The sequence below is a fragment of the Natrix helvetica genome (assembly GCF_964273705.1).
Source record: "Natrix helvetica genome assembly, chromosome: 8".
Lineage (NCBI taxonomy): Eukaryota > Metazoa > Chordata > Lepidosauria > Squamata > Natricidae > Natrix > Natrix helvetica.
The window spans coordinates 1,238,330-1,260,472 of record NC_138559.1 but is presented as its reverse complement, the minus strand read 5'-3'; the positions used below and the strand labels follow the sequence as shown (position 1 = coordinate 1,260,472).

Here is a 22,143-nt window from a genome sequence, read left to right as displayed (position 1 = left end):
GCCATTTATTTCCCTTCCCCCCCCAAAGAAATTGGCATTGCAGAACTGTACTATTTCCAGTTTTCAACTGTTTAAGTTGGGTTCAGACAGCATGCCATCCATCCATCCCTATTTATTTAATAATTTATTAATTATAAATTTTACCATAGAGTAACTCTGGGTTTCTTGAAGTCACATACAGTTAAAACATAAAAATTAAAAAATCAGACATTAAAACCAAGGACACATAGGGAGGATGGAGGTGGAGTGGAGTGGGCTGTGGGTGGGAGATGGGATCTGTTATTATTATTCAATCAACCACCTCCATATCTTGCAAGCTCTATTCCTCATTTATTCCCCCCAATTTATGGCCTTCAGGTAAGGCTGGAGCCATTAAGAAGACCACCGGGGCCTTTCTGTGCCGGTCACTCCCTGAGCCACCGGCAGAATCAATCACCGGCCTTTTCTCACAGCGTTAGAGCAAAGGATCCTGGGACTTGCTCCGGCTCACACACCTGAGGCTGTCGTCCGCCCCTCCCACCACCACCAGGCTGTTTTCAGCGCGAAGCTTCTCTCGGAAATCTTCTATGGCTTCCGTGTTGCACTGGAGAGCGTTCTGGCCAATCACAAAGAGAACCGGCGCCTTCATATCCAGGAGAGGGTCATCGACATCCTGCGCCCCCAAAAAGAGAAGAAGTTGTGACACTGGAGGGAGCGTTTCAGAGCAAAGGTGAGACAGGCCGTCATTCTCCCACTGAAGGCAAGAGGAGAAGGGGTGAGGTGGGGGCACAGGGGATGAGATGGCAAGGTAGCACCAGTGACGCAGTGGGCATGCCTCTGGGCAGACTCAGGGGCACCATGGAGGCTTGGCATGCTGTGGTCCATGGGGTCCCAAAGAGTCAGGCATGACTTAGCAACTGAAGAAGAAGGAGGAGGAGGAGGAGGAGGAGGAGGAGGAGGAGGAGGAGGAGGAGGAGGAGGAGGAGGAAAACAAAGAAGAATTAGGGGGTGCCATGATAGCAGCGTTCCACAAATAGGAGGGAGTAAGCCTATTTTCCAAAGCACCAGAGGGCAGGACAAGAAGCAATGGGTGGAAACTAATCAAGGAGAGAAGCAACCTGGAATCAAGGAGAAACTTCCTAACAGTGAGGACAATTAACCAATGGAACAGCTTGCCACTAGAAGCTGTGGGTGCTCCATCCCTGGGGGGTTTTAAGAAGAGACTGGGCAGTCACTTATCTGAAATGGTAGAGGTTCTCCTGCTTGAGCAGGGGGCTGGACTACAGGACCTCCAAGGTCCCTTCCAGCTCATTCATTCTATTCTATTCTACATAATCTTCTTATTACTGAAGACAACCTGCAGAAGACTTCAGTACAAAGTTGGCAACGTAAGCGCAGGAGATAAAAGAGCAAGTCAAAGAAGGTGAAGAAAAACAGAAACTAAGAATGTTCTTCGCTCTCACCCCTCTGGGTCCATCGATTGTTAAGAGAGGGAATCCAAGACACACAACGGCTGCCACATCTTCCATCACGGAAACCTGGTGGGGAAACAAAAGGGCCCGCAGGTGACGCTGGGGAAGGGCTGCAGGTGCACACGCTCTGGAGCGGGTGAGGCCCGCAAGGCCACTGTGGCTCCTGCAACCAAATACACTCGTTTTGCAAGAGGCGCCCTGGGAAGGCTCACGGAGGGCCTTAGGATTCCTTGGGACAGTGAGGGACAGGGGTGGGTGTCCTAAGCTCACCTACAGGCTGATCTGTTCTGCCAGGTAGAAACTGGGCCACCTGGGGGGAGAAGCAAAGGCGGCCAACAGGCAGCTGGTGAGAAACCACTTTTGTAGTGAGCCAAATGGCTAAATGCTCCCACCCCATGGGCATTTTACGTCACAACAGCCACAGGGCAACGGGAGAAACAGCAACGGCAAGAAGTCCTTGACCCTTTGGCCATTTGTTCAACAACCTTTTGAAGGGAGGAAGCCAGTGGGGAAGCTGGCAGGGAAGGCTGCCCGTCCCTGGAGTGACTTTCCTCCACCCAGGACCCCGGCTCCTCCCTGTGCTTGTGCTGCACTAGCCACTCGTGCACCATCATCCCCTCCCTCCCCCCTCCCTCCCCCAGCCGCAGCCACCGACCTGCCTGCAGGCTTGGGATTTGCAACTGTCTGCGGCTTCCCCACTGACTTTGGTGGTGGGAAGCTGACCGAAGGTTGCCCCACCTAATGACTGTGGAGATTAGTTGAGGACAGCAATGATTAACTGCTCTCATAAATTGAGCACTGTCTGCACCAGCTACGTTCTTGGTCTGATGTGCCTTGAAATGCATGTCAGAATCATCCCTTGAAGCCTTTGGGGCAGCACGCAAGGCCACTTCTGCCTTGGGAGCAATCATTCTGAAAGCTTATGGCTAATCCTGCCGCGTCTTCTAACGCCTAATGTTTGAGTCGAGACAGAGCAACTGGCCTGGGGCACGGAAGGACAGACAGGCGGTAAAGATACTCACGTGGCAGGATAGCAGAGCTCCCGTGTTCCATCCAATCAGGATGACTGGCTTGTGAGAGAAATGGTGGTGGATCTGGTGGGAGGGAGAGAGAAGCCAAGCCATTGGCCACCTTTAGAAGATCACAGCCAGAAGCTTGTTTTGCACTGACAAACGAAGAAGGGATCTGGATTCACAGGGCGGATTCACACGGGCTGCCCACCTCACCTCCATCACTTTGCCTCTCATGGCGCCAATCATATGTTCTAGGCACTGCAACACCCCAACTCCGCTGCCGTTGTTCATTAAGTGGGTCGCGACTGGGATCACCTGGTAGCCCAAAAGAAGGAGCAGCCCTCAGACTTGAGCCACAAGGCCCTAAAGAGACGACTGTGTTCTCCTCGCTCTTCACTGACTGCCCAGCTCTTCACCAGGCGTCCTGGGGCTTGGGAGTTCCAGTCCTGGCCCGAGCGTGTGCAATGGCCCTCAAGCTGGTTGTTTCTGTTGGTCTTTAGCCTTGCAGGCCCCTTGTTTGTTTTGTACTTTCTGGTGTTTCCTACTGCCTCCTTTTTTAAAATATATATTGTTAGCCACCCGCAGCCACTTGTTTGTGACGGGGGCACAAATACACTGAATACAACAAACGTACAGTACCCAAGTGGTCTCCAAGGGCAGACTCAGGTAAGGGGCCCTGCAGCAGCCCAAAAGCACGAAGGCCTGTCCTAAGGGGTTCCTAGTTTAGACAGGAGGAAAACGGACACCTGAGGTGACTTTGTGCCAAGGTCATCCTGGGCACAGCTGCCACCCGCTAGGCCAATTTCTGGCCTCTGGGTTTCCGATGCTCTCTGCCTCCTGCAAATTAGATCAGGCTGGAAAATGGAACGTATCTGAGCAGAAGAAGGAGGAGAGCATCCCCCGAGGGAAGGAGGAGAAAAGCTGCCCAGGCCCCCAGCACAAAACCAGGCGCAACACTTGTCTCGTTGCTGGAGGCAAAGGGCAGGCTGACTGATTCTTGCTTCACGTTCACACACCTCCGGGGAAGCAGATGAACTGGGAAGGGAGAAGGAGCAGGTGGGAAGGCCCACGCAATCTCACCTGCAAGCACAGGGGCTGCCTTCTTTCCCTCCCTCCCTCCCTCCCTCCCCTTGCCAATGGAGGTCTATGCCTAAGACTCAACTTCAGGGTGCCAAAATGGTACCAACCTTTCCCAGACACGAGAGTTGTGACTGCCAGAATCGATGCCGCCGAGAAGTGGGGAACATGGAATTGGAGGGTCCAGATGATGCCAGTAGGATGAGGGGAGAGCCGGGTAACTTGCTCTGGGGGGAAAAAAACCCACAGATGCAAAGGACCCTCAGAAATCTGTCCTTTGGAGCTGCCCCAGCTCAGACAGCAGACTAGGGATTCTCTTTGTAAGCCTAATCACAGGGGTCCTTTGGGGGAAAAGCTTTTTCAAGCATTGCATTGGATTTCCAGGAGGTTTCCCTTGCTGTTCTGCGGGGAAGCCTTTGCTCCACAAGGAAGGGAATGAAGAGAAAGCGCTTAGCCCTGGGCTGAGCAGGCACAGACAGACCCCCGTCTCTCTAGTGGCCTTCGGCCTCCTTCAATCCCACTTCAGGTGACCCTTTGCAGAGTTTTCCTCCCAGGGGAAGCCTCTCTTGGGCAACTCTCCAATGAAGGCCACAAGCAGAAGGGAGTCTTCCAGAACAACAGGGCTGACCACAAGTCTGACCCAAAGGAAACAGGCCAAAGGGGGTGTAAAGCTGCCAGGGGAGGCTTCAAAACATTGGTTGGGAAGGGCCTTGCTTTAACCTGCCCCCGTTTGTTAAGAATAACGAGGAACCGATTCTGGCTTGGTTTGTATATTTGACTAGGGGAGAGCACTTGTCTAGACAGGATGGTTCATATTGTGGCTAGTTGTTTATGAATACCCGTGTCCCTCGGAGCCCTCCTTTTCTGAAGGCCTGTTGCGCACTTACTGGTTTGTTATGGGAGAGAACGCCGATGGCTGGATCCCAGGGCCTCTTCAGCAAGAGGGACAAGGCCTCGGCTCCGGCCGCCCCCGTCTTGGCCGTTGAAGACAAGAGCATCCGGTCAATCAGGGAGGGAATCTGAAACCCAGCAACAACACAGGCTGTGGAAGCCCAGAACCTTCTCTGACCCGCCTCCTCATTGCCCTCTCCTAGGGTTTTTGTTCTTTTTAAAAAAAATATATTCTTTTTATTCTCTTACATACCATTTTAAGTATACATTCACATAATTGGTATTCCTCTTTACGTTTATCATTCTTATACATTTATTATTTCATTTAATAAGTTATAATGTACAATTTGGGTTGCTTTATTTACCATCCCTTCCTCCTTTTGTAACACCTCCTTGTTTTCCCTTTCTTTTCTCCCTCCCTGCTCTACTTTCTTCCTTCCTCCTCTCCTTTTCCTCCCTTCATCCTTTACCTTTCTCCTACTCCTGCTTTTCCTCTTCCCCTTCCTACCCTCTCTCCTTCTCTTTCTCCCCCTTCCATCCTCCTCTTCTTACCTCTTTCTTCTTTCTCCCGTCTTCCTTTCTTTCTCTCCTTCTCTCTCCCTTTCTTTTTCTATTATTGTTGATGTATATTTCAAAACTCAGTTTATGTTTCCTTGGGACGGTATTTCTGTCAGCCCAAATATAATTTGGTATCATTTCTTATTCCCTTACCTTCACTAGTCTACTACCCTAGTTATATTTCCCTCCTTTATATCTCGTTCTTGAATATATACTTATATGTTTAATATTTTCTTTTTCTGTTTTCCGCCCTCTCCTGAGTTTTAAACCTCCTCCTTACGCTCAGCCAAAAGAAAAAAAGGAAAGAAACCCAACTCCTCTCCTGGAACGAACCAGGTCATTCTCTGGAACACCCCATTTTCCACCTGCTCTTACCAGGACATCAGTCCTTCTTTTGGGGGGTTTCATTCAGACTTCAATTACACCCCCCCCCCCAGTTGGTGTCTCCTCATCAATCCCTTCCATCTCCACTTACAATGCAAAAAACTGCAATGCCGGTAGTCCTCGACTTACAGCAGTTCATTTAGTGACCGTTCAAAGTTACGACGGCATTGAACAAAGTGACTTGTGACCGTTGTGTCACACTTATGACCTCTGCAGCAGCCCCAGGGTCCCAGGGTCCAAAGTCAGACGCTGGGCAGCTGGTTCCTGCTTATGACGGCTGCTGAGTCCCAGGCTCCCAGGATCCCCTTTTGCGAACTCCCGGCAAGCGAAGTCCACGGGGAGAGTCCCTGAGCAAGCAGGTGGCTAACCTGTCAACTGGAGCGATTCACTTAACAGCGGTGGCAAGGAAGGTCGTAAAATGGGGCAAAGCTCAAGTAAGAAACATCTCACTTAACAACAGAAATATTGGGGTTGATGATGGTCATTAAGTCAAGGGCTACCTGTACAATGTCAGAACCGGCACTTTGGGTTCTATTGTCAAAACCAGAGGATTTCTTCTACGGGGGGGGGGGGGATGGGACGGGACCCTGAAATGGAAGGAACCCCCCTCCCCCTCCCCTCCCAAGCCCTTCCCCCCCCTCACCTTCCCCTTGAGGGTCTGCAGGGCGTCCAGGTAGGCAGCCAGCATTGGCAGGCTGAGGGTTTCCACCAGGGTGGAGTGGAGCCACTGGATCAGCTTGGTGTCCCAACTGATGCTGGCCAAAGCCTGCCGGACCCGCCGAGCACATTTGTCCACCGCTATTCTCCGCAGCACTGGCTCATTGCAGGCCTTGTGGAAAGCAAGCAAGAAAAGAAAAAATACCCCGGCTGAGTCATGGCACCGCAGCCCTTCTCTCCCAGCTTGGGGGCAAAGCGGAGGCACCCAGATTCAACTGGATGGAAGGCCGGGATGAACAAAACAGGGATTCCACTTTGTGTTCCGGCACCAGTGAGGGAAGGGCAGCCAGCGCAGAGCGCAGGGAAAGGAGCGAGAGCCAGGAGATCCTCACCCCTTCGTTAGCCAATCGGGCCAGTCGGTCAGACTGCAAGGCTTTCAGGATCTTATTAAACAGCTTGTTTTGGGCCATTGTCCAGCCAGATCTGAAAAGGAAAGATTCCGTTATAAAGTCCGGCTCCTGAAAAAAAGCAGGACCGCATCAGAGGTTTCTAACTCCTGCTTGGGTCAGACTAACAGAAAATCTACTTCTGCCCCTGTTTTTGCAGGCAGAGACAAGGAAACAGCAAGCCGACGCCTTCAAATGTTTGCTGCGCATCTAAACGTGGAGAATTACGATTTATTTAAACCTGACCTCTACTGCCTTGAGGCCATTGCTGGAACCTTGAGGAAGTGACCGCAAGGCTCGCATTGCCCTTTCCCAACTGGATGACAGGATCGGGCCTACCAAGTGGAAGGGCAGCTCGTAATGTCGGTTCCTAACACCGCAGCACATGGGGGTTTGTGCACGGACGGCCCCACCCCGGACGAAGCTCACATTCATGCATGTGTTGTGGCAATGAAGAGTTTTCCATTTAAATATTAGAAGTATACTTAAAGTATTTTTCTCCCGAGTAGCACGGCTGCATTAGGGTGTATTGATTCAGTTAGCACATTAATACCCCATATTTCTTCTACCATGGAATTAACAGGGAGGGCTGCAGCTGGTAAGGCAGGAACCAGCAATTCCAGGTTAGAGAGAAGCATTATGAAGACCGTGATTGTTGGGGCCAAGAGGCTGACTTTAAAAACTGCTTAAAGAGCTGGAAAGTGGTATATAAGTCTAAGGGCTATGTTAATGCTATTATAATATAGCCCAGATTGGGGGTACATGTATTCAGGTATTGGGTTATTGCAGAAGCCTCACAACCATGATAAAGCTAGATAGGTTTTTTCATTAGATGCCAGTCCAAGAGTCATGAGATCTGTCTCCTTGTTGTAAAGATTTACTCCAGGATTAAAATTCTAGTCCAGTGATGGCGAACCTATGGCACGTGTGACACAGGTGGCACGCGGAGCCATTTGTCAGGGCACGTTGGCCAACTGACTTCACCCTTTTTTAAAGCCATTTTTCGACCTCCCCAGGCTCCAGAGGCTTCCGGTTTGCTCGGAGGATCGTTTTGAGCGCTCCGAAGGCTTCAGGGACTGTCCAGAGGTTTCCCTGACACCCCCGGAGGGCATTCAGAGGGGTGGGGGAGGCTGTTTTCGCCCTCCCCAGGCTCCTATAAAGCCTCTGGAGCCTGGGGAGGGCAAAAAAAGCATGTAAAAATGGGGGAGGGAGCGTGTGTAGTGCGTACATGCGCACTGGGGGTCGCGCATTGCATTATGGGTGAGGCACGCCCGCACACGACCCCCCTGCGCTCCCCTCACTTATGGCACGCGAGCCAAAAAATGTTCGCCATCGCTGTTCTAGTCTCTTCCTCCCACTCTTCCTGTTAGAGGAAACATCACAGTCGTTTACTTGATAAAGAAGCCTTGAACCTGGAAGATGTACACTCAGTGTTCATAGAATGCTTCTCTCTAACCTGCAACTATAACCACATGGAATCAGTGCAGCCCTTCAAAACATCCTAGGCAAAGCAAAAGACCCAGCAGGAGCCATCTACAACATACAATGTAAGGATTGCAACAACCACTATGTAGGACAAACAAGTAGGAGAGTGGCAGGAGGCATCCATGAACACCAACTGGCAGTCAGAGAAGGCATGATGAAAATTTCACAACATATGGAGAGATTTAACCATAGTTTCAAATGGAAAAATGTGACCATCCTAGACCAGGCCAAATCCAAAAATACCAGGGAATTTCTAAAAGCCTGCCACTCTGATAAATCAGCCATCAATAGATCCATAGACATTAACAACATCTATAGACTGTGCAAAGGAGACAATCAACCAGCCCAAAAGGGAACAAAAAGACTCCAGCACCTCTCCATCAGTAATCAACACCCAGATCAGCATAGATTTAACTCCAAGGTTAACATCAGACCAACAGTCAAGTACACAATACCTCAATCAAGAAACTGCCAAAGAGCCATCAGTAAAGAGCCCAAACAAAGAATCCCTAAAACCACCCACACCAACACAGACAGGCAAGACACCAAAATATATTGACAGCAAACTGTACTCCTTACTAGCACTGATCATGTAACCTAGTTGGGGTAATGAAAACAAAAAAACAAGCAAACTCAGAGAGCACCAAGGACCCCATAAAACGACACCTTATCAATATAGTATGATTTTATAAGACGAGCAGTGTTATACTTATCACACAGTCATTGTTATAATAAGACACAAATCCTCAATTAACATCGATTTCTATGCATAGTTCAGAGTATAATCTGAGATGACCAGAAGCCATCTTTTGAAATTCAAAATCAATTTACAACTCTCATATTATATATCCCCAAATTATACTCAGGATCAGAAACAAGACCATCAAGACAGAGGCAACATCAGCAGAACTTCTAATGTCTTTCTTCCACTCATTTTTATACCTGTTCATATGCTCCTCCCAGTCCTCAGGTGGAGGAGGGGTATCAGTGTCTGTACGGGCAAAAATCACATGGCGTTCACACTCATTCATCACAGTTCGGGCTTTCTGGTTGTCATAGAGGGGCACGGGTGTTGGTGTCACTGTTTCTACATCAATAGGAACATCAGCCTCCCTGGAAAGAGAGATTGCAGTTTCAGGATAAGGAGCATTTTGTAACCATCTGTGGCTTATGAGCTTAAAGAAAATCAGCACACAGGCAATACGTACAGCACTCAAAACATGGGCCCAACATGGGTGGTGTTGGTCCCATTAGATGTTCACTCAAAGACGGAAGGCAGAGAAAGAAAGAGACAACTCACGCAGCACTATTATCCTGATGTCGCTTGGGAGTGACAAACAGCAGGCGTGTGGGACGAGCATTACTGGCATCAGGGTGAGCGCTCCATGGCTTGGCATAGCTGTGGTCCAGGAAGACCAAGTCCAGTTCCCTCTCGTGGACCGACAGCTGGAAAAGCAGAGAGGTCCCCATCCTCCGTGCCGAGGTTTGAAAATCCCGCTCAGTCCCTCGATAAGACATGTTTCAGTCTTTGTGTTCAGCAATGACACAACCTGCTCTCGAAGCTGCACATCGTTTGGTCTGGAAGGGAAGGAGAAGGAACGAACAAGCAGCTGGTGAAAAAACACAAACTAGGGACATGTTCTATGTAGCCCCGATTCATTTATTGATTAATCACAGGCTGCTACGATTCTGAAGTACTCTTTGCAATTTCAAGATAAAATGCACAATGAAATAAATTGCAAGATACATTTTTTTAAAAAAACAGCACGCAATTAGTAACAAAGCCGAACTATTAATCCCACCAGAGGGAATCGCAACCTAAATGCCTTCTCCCTGCCTCTCCCAGGTAAATCAAATCGGCTGGACCAATCCCAAGGGAAGAATCTGCCCCAAAAGATCACGTCGTGCATTGAACACCAGCGCTTTCATGGCACCCAGGAGCAGCCGGGTAACCAAGGGAGAATTGCTTGCAACAAAAGTGTTTCTGCTGATGACTATCGGTGGACTCTCTGCACACTCAGTCCAAGGCAGCCTTTGTGGGCTCTCTGAAGGAGCCTTCTTGTGCAGCACCTCTGCAGGTGATGATGGCAAGATCCTACTGCTCGACCGGCCACAGCTGGACAAAGCCTTTTGGGCCACAGCCTCCCCAGGGTCGGCTGCGCTTGCAGGAGCTGCTAGTCCAGAAGGAGCCCGGGGTCAAAGATGTGCTATTTGGAGGCCAGAGCCAACCTGCCAAGCAAGAGGACCGGAGCAGACACACCTTTTGACCAGGTGTTCCCAGACCCAGACCTGGCCACTTGAAGACTGGTGGACCTCAACTCCCAGAATTCCCCAGCAGGAGGATTCTGGGAATTGAAGTCCTCAAGTGGCCAAGTTTGGAGACCTCTGCCTTTGACGGACGGACAGGCAGCCCCTATCTTCTTCTGCTCGGTTCTCCCTCAGCCAGACCGTCGCAGCACCCAGGCGCCAACGGGAACCTCGGAGGGGGCGATCCGGGCTCTCACCGAGGCCTCGATGGCACCAAACCCCCCACCCCACCCCCCACCCGTGGCTGCCCTTTCGCCTGAATGTTACACGGGGGGAGACTGACCCCTGCAGTGATCAGCCAAGCCCTCCCCCCGCTTCCCCCGCAGCAGCCCTCCGGCTCCAGGAGCCCCCCACCCGGGGAAAGCGAAGGGCCAGAGGCGGGCGGTGAGGAGCCCCAGCCCCGAGGTCTTCCATGGCGGGGCCCCTTCGGAGCCGGCCGCGGGAGAGGCGCCTCCATCTGTGCCTGAGGCAGACGCGAGGCGCGGTGGGGGGGAGGGGGGAGGTAGCGCCGGCGCTCCTGAGCATGTGCAGACCGCAGCCCCTCCCGGACTACAGCTCCCGTCGAGGACCGCTACGCCGCCCCCTCCCCGGCGGAAGCGCCTCTCACCTGCTTCCCCAGCCGAGCAGCAAGGAAGGCGGCAACGCCGCCACCACGGCCTGACTGACCCGGCCAGGCCTCGCGCTTCTGCGCACGCGCGAAGAGGGAGGAGGCGGGAGGGCGGCGGCGGCGATGGCGTTCAGGCTGGGCGCGCGGGCCGGCAGGCGGGGCCTCCCCTTTCGGGGCCCCGAATGGCTTCCCAGGCCGGAGGAGCAGGCCCACGGCGGGGGGGCGCGCGCTGCGCAGGGCGGGAGCGGCGGCGGGGGCGGCGTGGTGGGCGTCCCTCGGGTGCCCCCCCTGCGCCCCGGCGGCTGGCAGGGCCGTGCCGGAAGCTTTGGGCCCGCCCACGGCTGGAAGCCGGAAGCGGCGGAGGCCGGGTCTCCTGGGCATCCGCGTCAAGGCGGCGGCGGCGGCGGCGCCGGCCGGGGCGAGGGTGGCTCCGGCCCGAGGGGGGCCATGGGGAAGCAGAAGAACGCCGTGCCGGACAGGTGAGAGGGGCAGCGGGAGGAGTAGGAGGAGGGAGGCTTCCCCGGGGCAGCCCGGCCCCGTCCCGCTCAGCCAGGCGGTGCCCTCCCCGCGGCATATTTAGCGACGGCGCCTCCTCCTTTTGCCTCGGTAGCTGCAGGCGGAGTGGAGTCTGCCCGGTCCACACTGGATCTGTGAGACGTCCATGATCGGGTTAAATTAGACGAGGGGTCCCCAAACATGGCCACTTGAAGACTGGTGGACTTCAACTCCCAGAATCCTCCAGCCAGCTGGCTGGAGGATTCTGGGAGTTCAAGTCCACCAATCTTCAAGTGGTCAAGTTTGGAGACCTCCGATCTAAGTGGAGAGATTGCAGAAGAAGGGATTACAAGAGAGTAAATTACACTGGCTGGAGGATTCTGGGAGTAGAAGTCCACAAGTCTTCAGGCGGCCAAGTTTGAAGACCTTTGAATTAGACTTTAGACTACCTTTATTGGCTTAAGCTGATACCAGTGGGAGAACACAAATGGAAAGCAAAGTGCTGGTGCACTGCATAAACAGCCCAGTCTGTTAACCATTATGTGCTCGCTTCCTTCTTTGTAACATCTTCCTCTTCAGTGGATGCAAATACAAACAATCCCTTTCTTGCTATCTAATTTGGCCCATTCCAAAGGGTGGGACAGGGGGGAGGGAAAGTGAATTAAAAGGATTAAGAGGCAAACAAAAACTGAAGGGGTAAAACCGATGAATCTTTTGTCAACGGCAGACTGGAGCTGCCAACCTGGCTCTCCCTGCATTGTGCTGAGCATTCTGGGGGAATAGATTTCCCACTTAGCGACCACTTTACTTAGCAATAGTGTCGTTGGTCCAAATATTGGTTACTAAATAAAGACTGCTTGTGGTCCCTTGTCAGCCCATGTTGTGCTGCTAAGGGTTAAACTGAATGGAGATCCTGCATGGGCATCTTTGTGTGTGTGAGAAGATACTAGATGGCAGGAGGCGCCTCACTTCTCCCACTGGCCTGGCCTGGAGTGTTTCTCGACAGTTCTTCTGCACTACCACTTCCATCAACTGGAAGTGGTTTTCACAAATTGGGTTTCCTTTGGAACTATCTACCTACTCAGAAAAAAAAGGCAAAAATAATTTGGGGTAGTAAGAGATAATTTCAGGGAATAACATCATTAGTTTGATTTCTCCTTTGAAACGAGTGTTTGATAGCTGTTTTCTAAAAGTGCCTACATTTGAAATGTATTCAGGACCTCCAAAGAGTTCTCAGCTTCTGTGTTATCTTTCCTCACTGCAACTCTGTCCTAATCACATTGAAGTGAAAGCAACACATTGTTATATTTCCTTTCTAGATGGACTGATTATCGGCCTCTTGGAAAAAGAATTTCCGGGACCCGCTTTATTGCCTTTAAAGTTCCTCTTAAGAAGGTAAGGTGAAGAATGTAGTCACTCAATTGGTTTAACTTCTCAGTGCCTTTTTAAGATAAAAAATGTCACTTGGGGGCAGGTGATTTGCTGGCAGCATATGAGCAATTTGTAGATTTCATGTAGCTTTAACAAAGTATAGGTTTTTAAGATTTCTCCCCCAAGGGAAAGAAATATTTCAAAAGCAAATTTAAATTAGTGAATTTGTTAGCCACAGAGTAAAGTAGATTAAAGTGTCATAAAAGTATCTGGACATTGATGGACGCTTATGGGTATTTTGGGTTCCATGGAGTAAATTTCAGCCTGAACATTGACAATATTAAATAGGGGTAAGTTCTAGAGGCCAGTTTTTTTGTTCATATCTCCTGGCTACCCAAAGGCGTCCAAGGCCTCCTTTTCTTGTCTCTAGGTCAGATCAATATGTTTGACATTCTGGCAGACCTCCCAGGTAACCAGACAGGAGACAGGATCTGATCGACTAATTTTATATTATTGTAAAGCTACATTAACAGAGTCTTGGACATCTGGGTACAGACTTTCCCCCACCACTTTTAGCTGCTTGATCCATCACAATGGGTCCTTCCTAAGATTCTTTCCCTAACCCTTAAGTCGGGGTGGGGGGGGGTGGGGCGCTCCTCTCTCTTGTCTGATTATTTCCTAGGTGGCATAATTTGCCACCCTCTTTTCCCCCAATATAATTTACACATCCCGTTACACACTTTAACTTCAGTTGTACAGTCATTTGGGCAGAAAATATTTATTTATTTTCCATTGCTGTGATCTAGATTTCATTGCTTTAGTGGTAAATTGGACAATTAGAGAGGTTGAATTTGCTTTATAACAATTATCACTTAATGATGGAGTTCCCTTCCAAATTATGATTAACTGAGGACTGTCTGTACTCAAATTATACAAGGTTATGCAAATACAGCTGTGCTTGGCTTCTGATACTTATCCATGTATCTTGATAATTTAGCAGCAACGTTGAATAATTTTTTCCCCCAGAGTTTTGAATGGAGGCTTGCCCCAGATGAGCGTTTTTCTCCCTTAGACCTTATCACTCAAGTCAAAGAGCAAAAGGAAGAACTTGGTTTGATCATTGATTTAACATACACAACACACTATTATGAGCCAATGGTAAGTTTCCTTTAACAGGGATCGGTTCTATGGCCTTAATCCTTAATAACAGTCATTGCTTTGGGATTACAGAGGCAATTTTGAGAAAAGGGTTTTTAAGTTGGTTTCCTGCATATAATAATTGTCATTTTTTTCCTGCTTTATTGAGCTGATTCATTTTTACTTAAGTTGGCTGCTTGGATATTCATTTCAATTATTTCAAATGCTTTACACTTTCTTTTAGGAGCTACCAGATACATTGCAATATTGTAAAATTTTAACAATTGGACACAAAGTACCTAATCACGCTATAGTTTCTAAATTCAAAAGCACTGTGAAAAAATTCCTCAGAGAGAACCAGCATAATGGTAAGTCTGATTGGATGTGCAAATGTTTTGATTTAATAACAGAATTTTACATTAACAAGAATTCTATTCCTAAACCTCTTCGTGGACCATCACAAGGCAGTCTGCCCATAAATATTACTGCCTCTTGCAAAATCAGATACATATTTGTTCATGTATAAAAGCACCTAAAAATTAAAATTATCTCTGTGGTGGGGCTTTTTAAAGACACCATTTGCATTTCCTATCTCCCCAGATAAACTTATTGGCATCCACTGTACACATGGCTTGAATCGAACAGGTTACCTTGTTTGCAGGTAATTTTTTCTAAGAAGCAAAGGTGATTCCGCTGGTCTGTTTTGAAAATTCATATCTACTGCAGAAATGTCACTTTATGTCTATGTTCAGTTGATAGATTGTTATTTATAACTGGATTGTAGCTCAGTTAATTATCATTCCTCTAGAATGATAGACAGAGTCTTATTTTGTTTTGACCCCCAAAATAAACGCTTGGCCTTATTTTCAGGCAGGTCTTATTATTTTTGAGGTGCAGGAGGCGGCGAGCGTGGTCACCTCATGGCTGCTGCTGTGTTGCTATATTTTTGGGGAGGGCTTATTTTAGTGCATGTGCTCAAAAGCCCGATTGGGCTTATTGTCCAGGGAGGTCTTATTTTTAGAGAAACAGGGTATTTAGAAAAGTAATACGTCTAATTTTTCTGTTTCTGTTGGTTTTTAATACACAGTAAATATTTAATTGTTGTAATGCAATGAATACATTTTTAAAACTGAACTAATTCTTAAAAAAGTGTTGAGACCTCATTTCCATGGAGTAATGTGGGATGATGCTGTTTGCACTCATTTATCACATTTGCATAATTGCATCGTTGCACAAATATTAACTGACAAACCGTATAAAGCCTCATTTAATTGGATCTCAGTAAACTCTAAACAGCTGTTTTCACCAGACCGCATTTCCTCTTAAATTTACATCGTGCAGATGATGTAAATCTGAGATTGAATTTATTTTCTTTTCGGTCTGTTGCACTGAAGTCATTAAATGAGCTTCACTGTGTTAGAATTTTTTCTTATGTTTTCTTCTTTTTTTATGTATTGTTGTGTTAAGATACCTTATTGATGTTGAAGGAATGGATCCAAACATGGCAATAGAATGTAAGTATTGTGCCCTTAATTGAGAGCACTCTAGTTCAACTCTTCATTGCCCATACTAACCAGCAGGATAGATAAAATAGCAGATAGCGAATACATGTAAGAGTTTGCATAGCTAAAAAAAGAAAGACAAAAAGCATTAAACGCTAACCAACGAGCACTGTGAATTAAGCTAATTTCTAGTGCCCTGTTTTATTGGAATAGTGGGATTATGGGATATGATAACCAAAAAAATGGCTATTAATTGCAGGCATATTTTACAAGCTATCATGGGGGGGGCATTTTAAAGTTCTGATTAGACAAAATATACAGTATTGGTGATTTAATTCATCAGATTATCTAGAAAGAAAGCATCTCTGTGACTGCTTCAAGTTTACTTTACTTTACTTTATTTAGGATTTATAGACCGCCCCCTCTCCCCGAGGGGACTCGGGGCGGTGTACAGACAAAAGCTAAAAACCGTACATACAATAACCAAATTAAATACCCCCTTTTAAAAACAAATTAAATATAGAATCTGTACAGTGATAATAAAAATTAAAACAGGTTAAAAGGACAACCCCTTAAAATTTAAAATGCCGGCCAGGAGGATTGAAAATTAAAACAACAATTGGGCCAGGCCAGCTAATTGGAACAGGTGGGTCTTGAGTTTCTTGCGGAAGGAGCGGAGATCGGTAGTAGTTCTGATGTCGGGGGGGAGGTCATTCCAGAGGGTCGGGCCCATCACAGAGAAGGCCCTACTCCTGGGCATCGCCCGCTGGCATTGCCTAGTGGACGGCACCCGGAGGAGTCCCTCCCTGTGAGAGCGAATTGGTCGCAGGGATGTATGGGGTAGGATGCGATCCCGCAGATAGCTAGGTCCTGTGCCATGGAGCGCTTTAAAGGTAGCCAGTGCAGCTCGCGCAGGAGAGGTGTTATATGGGAGTACCTGGTACATCCCATGATTACCCGCACGGCCGCATTCTGGACCAGCTGCAGCCTTCGGGTGCATCTCAAGGGGAGCCCCATGTAGAGAGCATTGCAATAGTCCAGGCGGGACGTCACAAGCGCATGGGTGACTGTGTGAAGGGCGTCCCGGTCCAATAGGGGGCGCAATTGGCGCACCAGGCGAACCTGGTGGAACGCCCCCCTTGCCACGGCTGTCACATGGTCATCCATCGACAGCCGGGCATCCAGTTAAACTTTTTTAAAATTAAAGAATTTTATAACTTGTAAAAATACATGAAATTTGAATTGCACTGATAAAGGGCCCGCAGTGCTTTTTCTAAAGATTTATTTTTCCTGTTGCACATAGTGTACATTGCATTGCTAAGACTGGATTGACGGTAGACTCCACTGCACTTTCCAGTAGGGACTGCCATGTTACCTGGAATGTTTCATTGACAGAATGAGAAGTTTTGCATAACATTATGACAGTGGTGATGGAGTTTCCATGGAAAACGATCTTGATCTCCCCACTGCAAATATAGGTGTTTCCCTGAGAAACTAATGCTCTCCCTCTGGCTCCCTCTCAGAAGATTACTTGTGGGGATAGCGCAGTTTATTTTATAGAGAATCACCAAGATTCTGTGGAATTAAGTTTTAAAAATCAGATGTGCTGCTTTGTGCTTTCATGAAAATAGCATGGGTAGAAATAACACATGCAGTGGGGCACACAGAACATCAAAGCTGTTTTTCCCTTTCCTAGTATTCAACAGATGCAGGGGACATTCTATAGAGAGAGAGAACTATATTTCTGCCCTCCAGAGAACATCTGGAAGAAGGTAATTCTCTTTTCCAGGGTGACTTGCTGAAATGCAGCACTTCAACCTTTTTTTTTTTTTTTTGCATTTTGTACAATTGAATTCCTGCCTGGGAAATGGTGTTCCGTAGTTGCTGGTTCTTGCATATTATCCTATAAGCAACATACAAACGTATCCCTCCCTCACTACAAATTATTTGACCAACAACACACCATTGTATACATACAAAGTTCACGTATGTTGACATCCCCAAGTGCCATACCGTAATCCCATTTCCTACATATTTATCCACCAGGACATTAAACCAGGGGAACAAGACTTCCCTGCCCATTTTATCCAAATTGATTAGACCACCTTCAAATGGTTCTCTTACTTCGTTTCTGTTTCTTGTAGCTTCCCAAACACACAACGCATCTATTTTTTCCTCCATTTATTTCATTCTTTAATTCATGCCCTTTACCACTGTCAGCTGTTCCAGGTAAACCAGACAGGAAACAGGATTTAGATCAGGGGTGTCCAAACTTGGGAAATTTAAGACTTGTGGACTTCATCTCCCAGAATTCCCCATGCTGGCTGGGGAATTCTGGGAGTTGAAGTCCACAAGTCTTAAAGTTCCCAAGTTTGGACACCCCTGATTTAGATGAACGAATACTACCTTATTGTAAGGCTACATGAACAGAGTCTTGCAAATCACATTCCCGCCGTCACTTTTAATCACCTGAGCCATTAGGGCGGTTCTTCGTTTCTTTCTCTACCATTAAGCCATCTGGGGTTCTTCCCTGTCTTGTCTGATTGTTCCCTAAGCAGTATTCCTTTCCTTGTTCCCCCAAGGTAACTATCCACATGCTCCATTACAACCAGTGACGACTCTTATGTTTAGAGTCACAGTTGTCATGGTCATCCCCAAATCACCTTAGATACCAGCTTCCACTGTTCATGGTGGCTTTCCTCAACTTTCACATAATGCTTATTGTAAAAGGAAGGCAGAGACTAATTCCTGGTTAGAGATAAACACAACCCAGCGTAGGTTGGCCAGCTTCAACACAATTTGCATAACTTCTGCAATGCAACCAAAGTCCAGTTTTACACCGTGTCTTTTTTCTGTTCTGGGCAAACTAGAACTCTGCTATAGCAGAGACTCCCAAAAGGCTATGGCCAGCATCCCACCACCTAGAAGCTATGGACAGATATTCTGGATCCCTGAAAGCAGTATTTCAAATAACCTATATTTCCTAATCTTTTTTCTAAAGGAACCATCATTATATGGATGTTTCACAGCAGGATTGGATGAAAGGGCATGTTGATTATACCCCAAGTCCTGATTATGAAGTTGCCGACTATGGACCACAAAACTGGAAACACCCTCCAAGGTTTTCCTTCTTTTTTTCTTTCTTTCCATGGATTCAATATAATTAAATGAAAATAGAACCTCCTGCGGTTCTGGATATAAAAGTAGGAAAGATTGGAGTAAATTTAGATGTTGGCAGGTGCTCAAGTAACTTCTAGCAGCAGCTTATTCCCTCCCTCCCTGGTCCCCAGAGCTGTGTCTTTCTTAAGAAACCTTGGCTTGTTCTCCAGAGGGACTGGGAGCTCTTTGGTCCCCTGCCTGTTCTTCCCACCTCTAGGACCTATTTCCCCCAGGAAGCATCTGAATAACAGAAGGCTCAGCCTGGTCCAATTTAACATCTTCCCACAAGTCCCTTGATCTTGACCACTCGGCTGACTGAGGAGGAGGAGGAGGCGGCACAGGGGCTGAGTACGTTGGTTAAGGAGCCAGATTGTGGGAGGAGCACTGTTTACACAAAGTAGGCCACCGTTGCTGTGTTGTGGATGGAAAGATTAACCTCCTTCCTTTGGCTTTTTTAAATTGCTACAATTGTGCACAATCTTTATCTTGCCAACTATGCCTCCTGGTAGATGGTTTGTTTCTGACCTATTGAGATATATGAGCTCAGTGAATAAATCTTCCTGTTTACAACAGTAACCCCAGACTTGAAATCATTGGGTTGTCACATTAATTTATATTATATTGTAAGCATTATTATAATACCTTATAAACATGGTTTATTGAATAAGTCATAGTTGTCTTCACCTTCATACTAGGCATAGATGGGCATTGCTTGGAACAACCATTGCAACCGGTTCAGTTTGTCACAATATCCTACTGTTTATTAATTTTTTATGCTGCCCATCTTCCCTATGAAGTGGCTCTGGGCAGCTTAGTTACCAAACATATTTTCCTAAATTGCACCTTAACGCTTATCACTTAGCCTTTATGCTATAAAGTCCACACCCACATTCTGGTGCTATCAGTGTTTCTCTCTTACAGTGGAAACCAGGTGTGCTCCAGTTTGCCCTAAATTTTCCGGGGAGAAAACAAAAGAAAGGAGGGGCTCACATTGGCCACTGCAAGCCTTTCCTTCCACAAACACTCCTGTTATTTGTGCATCAGCAGTTTTTGCCTTCTTTTTGTTTCAGGAATTTTCCACTTAGGGGATGTGGACGAAGCCAAAAAAGGTAAATTGCAGAAGATGCATGGAATGTCTGCAGCTAAAGCGTGTATCTCTGGCTGCTGTTAGATGAAGAGGACATCAGTTCCAGGGATGGTCATCTTCTACTTGCAATAGGCAGTCATAAATTGCTCTGATGAATTGTGTAATTTAAAGCTGCATTGTTATCTTGATTTTTCATAACTATTTGTAGAATAAGGATTTGGGTTTCTAGTATCCCTTTTTGACAATGCTCAGGTTTGAGAGAAAGTATGATTCCTGGAACAAATTTTGTTCCAAATTTTCATGGACTAATTTTAAAGCAAATAGTGGCTTTTATACTTATCCATTAGCTGTGGTGGCTCAGTGGTTAGATTGCAATATTCCAGGCTGACTCTGCTCGCTGTCAGGAGTTTGATCCTGACTGGCTCAAGGTTGACTCAGCCTTCCATCCTTCTGAGGTTGGCAAAATGAGGACCCAGATGGTTGGGGGGCAAAGATGCTGACTCTCTAAGCTGCTTAGAGAGGGCTGTAAAGCCATGTGAAGCTGTATATAAGGCTAAGGGCTAATTATCTAGCAGGCTGTCAGAATGCCTCACAACAGGCTCCCTGGTTTGTGTGGTTAACCAAGTTTGAGGAAATGATCAAGTGCAACAAAACAGCTGCATATCTTTGTATGTGCTGTGTTGTTATTGCCCATTAAGAAGAGCTGGCTCCTGGTGGCTATAGGAATAGGACCATGTTTGAAGTGGCTTGTCAGTACTTTCTTACTAGGGTGAGCACAGTGGCCGGCCAATCATCAGCCACCCCCCCCCCCTTCATGCTTAAGGCAGGATTAGAACTCATGGCTTCTAATCCGGCACCTTAACCACTGGACCAAACTGGCTCTGTTATATTTATACAAATTACAGCAAGAGTTGCTGTAATTTTAATTGTTGCTGCTTCTCTGAATAAAAGTATAGTAGTATGAAAAGAACTTTGAGATGAATCTGGAATGATTTGTTGGTGGAGTGGAGATTACCCTGTAACTAAAACTCTATCAACCCTTATTAGAGTCTTGGCATTTACCAATAATTAGTAGAAACATTTTTAACTGCTTTAAAGTTTAAACAGCAGGAGGTTCATCCACTACAATTTGAACCATTATGTTCTAAAGCTTATGTTGTGGGCCAAAGGTTAGCAGCACAAGTTCTTCAGGATCAGTTTCTCTGCCCTGAAATCTGACGCTTTTTATTTAAGGAAACATTCTCAAATCTGGAACCGGAATCTCATCACCTGTTACAGTGAAGGGAGCCAAGCTTACAGTCCACAATATCCCCCTTCAGCCAACATCGTGCATCAGGGATCAGGTCATAATGTCAGGCCCAACAATAGGCTGTTCTCCCAGGAAGAGTTTCAAGGACCCTCTTTTCAAGAACTAAATCCTCATGGCTCGCTGCTGCAACAACATAGAAATCAAATAGACGAGCATCACTATTGGATCCCTTAATCATGAAAAAGAAATCAGACAAGATTGCCTTAATCAGGCAAGAAAAGATAATTTGTGGAATTGGCCATGACAATAAATTACACCATTGCTGTTTAGATAGAACGCTTTCTAGCTGCATCCAATTCTACAGTTGCCACCTCATCATTTAATTGCCTTTTTGGAAGAAGAAGAAAAGAAGGCAACCGGAAACCTGATAAACACATTTCCAACAGAAGGATTCTGTTAAGGAAAGTATATTCAATTAATTCACCCAAAATGTTTTCTTCCTACATCACTTGAGGAAAACAGACTTTTTAAAAAGATACTTCTGCAAATCATCCTTATATATTACTCTTTAGATATTAAATAAAATTTATTGTTCCACAACAGTGTAGTGTAGTAAAAATGTTTTCACAAGGAAACTGGTTTTGTTCTTTCGAAGTTGATTTTTACCTTTACAGATGTATGAGGTTCAAGGTTGCAAAAGACATTCAAAGCCAGAGTTGTGATTTGGAAAAAAAATCTCAGTCCTTTGGCATTAGTTCTGTGGTCTGGTACTGAATCCAAAACATGAGAGGCATCAGGCTGCTAATCCCTAATCACATTGCTAAGCACTATAGGGGTAGCTCTCTTGAAACCAGAAATAATAATCTTGAATTAATCATGAGCTGCTATATGTAATTGAAATACAGTAGATGGAATTATGAGATGCATTTTCTGCTGGGAGAAAAAATGTGCTTAAGATTTAGAACTTGTGGGCTGGAAAAAGCACTAGCTGAAATATAATGCTATTAAAATAACATTTGCAGCCCTTAATTATGGTAGAATACATTGTAATAGACAAACACTGAAAGAGTTCTTTATCTTTTAGGAGATAAACGACATGCATCCTGTTTCCCAAATACACTCCTGCCTGATCCTCATCTCACAGAGCAAAAATAGTTCATCTTGCAGTTAGGAAATGTTAAATGCAACAATCAATCAGCAGTAAGGGTCCAATTATTGAGGGAATAATTTCTATATTCCAGCTGCAAGATTCTGATAAACTATTAAT

General features: G+C 46.7%; 2 protein-coding genes across 5 annotated transcripts in view; one reads left to right on the top strand and one right to left on the bottom strand.

The window, feature by feature from the left end:
* The window catches only part of KANSL3 (KAT8 regulatory NSL complex subunit 3), a 21,405-nt gene extending 10,375 nt beyond the window's left edge, over window positions 1–11,030 (bottom strand). The window contains exons 1-11 of one of the 3 annotated variants that reach the window (XM_081960960.1): window positions 10,877–11,030; window positions 9,263–9,540; window positions 8,905–9,075; window positions 6,424–6,514; window positions 6,018–6,203; window positions 4,429–4,560; window positions 3,652–3,768; window positions 2,678–2,779; window positions 2,474–2,545; window positions 1,443–1,517; window positions 495–652 (exon numbers count right to left, since the gene is read on the bottom strand). In XM_081960960.1, the coding sequence (XP_081817086.1) occupies window positions 495–652; window positions 1,443–1,517; window positions 2,474–2,545; window positions 2,678–2,779; window positions 3,652–3,768; window positions 4,429–4,560; window positions 6,018–6,203; window positions 6,424–6,514; window positions 8,905–9,075; window positions 9,263–9,480 (1,322 nt within the window). In that variant the 5' untranslated portion in view covers window positions 9,481–9,540; window positions 10,877–11,030. Of the gene's footprint in view, window positions 1–494; window positions 653–1,442; window positions 1,518–2,473; window positions 2,546–2,677; window positions 2,780–3,651; window positions 3,769–4,428; window positions 4,561–6,017; window positions 6,204–6,423; window positions 6,515–8,904; window positions 9,076–9,262; window positions 9,541–9,799; window positions 9,922–9,977; window positions 10,000–10,876 lie in introns of those variants that run through there. The other 2 variants (XM_081960962.1, XM_081960961.1) reach the window with 2 other exon arrangements.
* DUSP11 (dual specificity phosphatase 11) lies at window positions 10,891–22,143 on the top strand. Of its 2 annotated transcripts, none has more exons than XM_081961021.1 (10): window positions 10,891–11,355; window positions 12,691–12,766; window positions 13,769–13,900; window positions 14,124–14,247; window positions 14,480–14,540; window positions 15,347–15,393; window positions 17,078–17,153; window positions 18,383–18,502; window positions 19,611–19,649; window positions 21,961–22,143. In XM_081961021.1, the coding sequence occupies exons 1-10, from the start codon at window positions 11,000–11,002 to the stop codon at window positions 21,965–21,967; spliced, it is 1,038 nt and encodes a 345-aa protein (XP_081817147.1). In that variant the 5' UTR covers window positions 10,891–10,999; the 3' UTR covers window positions 21,968–22,143. The 2 variants fall into 2 exon arrangements, with proteins under 2 accessions (XP_081817147.1, XP_081817146.1); XM_081961020.1 differs by lacking the exon at window positions 21,961–22,143 and adding an exon at window positions 20,861–21,476.

Coding starts and splice junctions, on each gene's coding strand:
- DUSP11 (XM_081961020.1), top strand. CDS start 11,000: ATGGCGTTCAGGCTGGGCGCGCGGGCCGGCAGGCGGGGCCTCCCCTTT. Junction 13,901..14,123: donor CACACTATTATGAGCCAATG/GTAAGTTTCCTT, acceptor ACTTTCTTTTAG/GAGCTACCAGATACATTGCA. Junction 15,394..17,077: donor TCCAAACATGGCAATAGAAT/GTAAGTATTGTG, acceptor TCCCTTTCCTAG/TATTCAACAGATGCAGGGGA.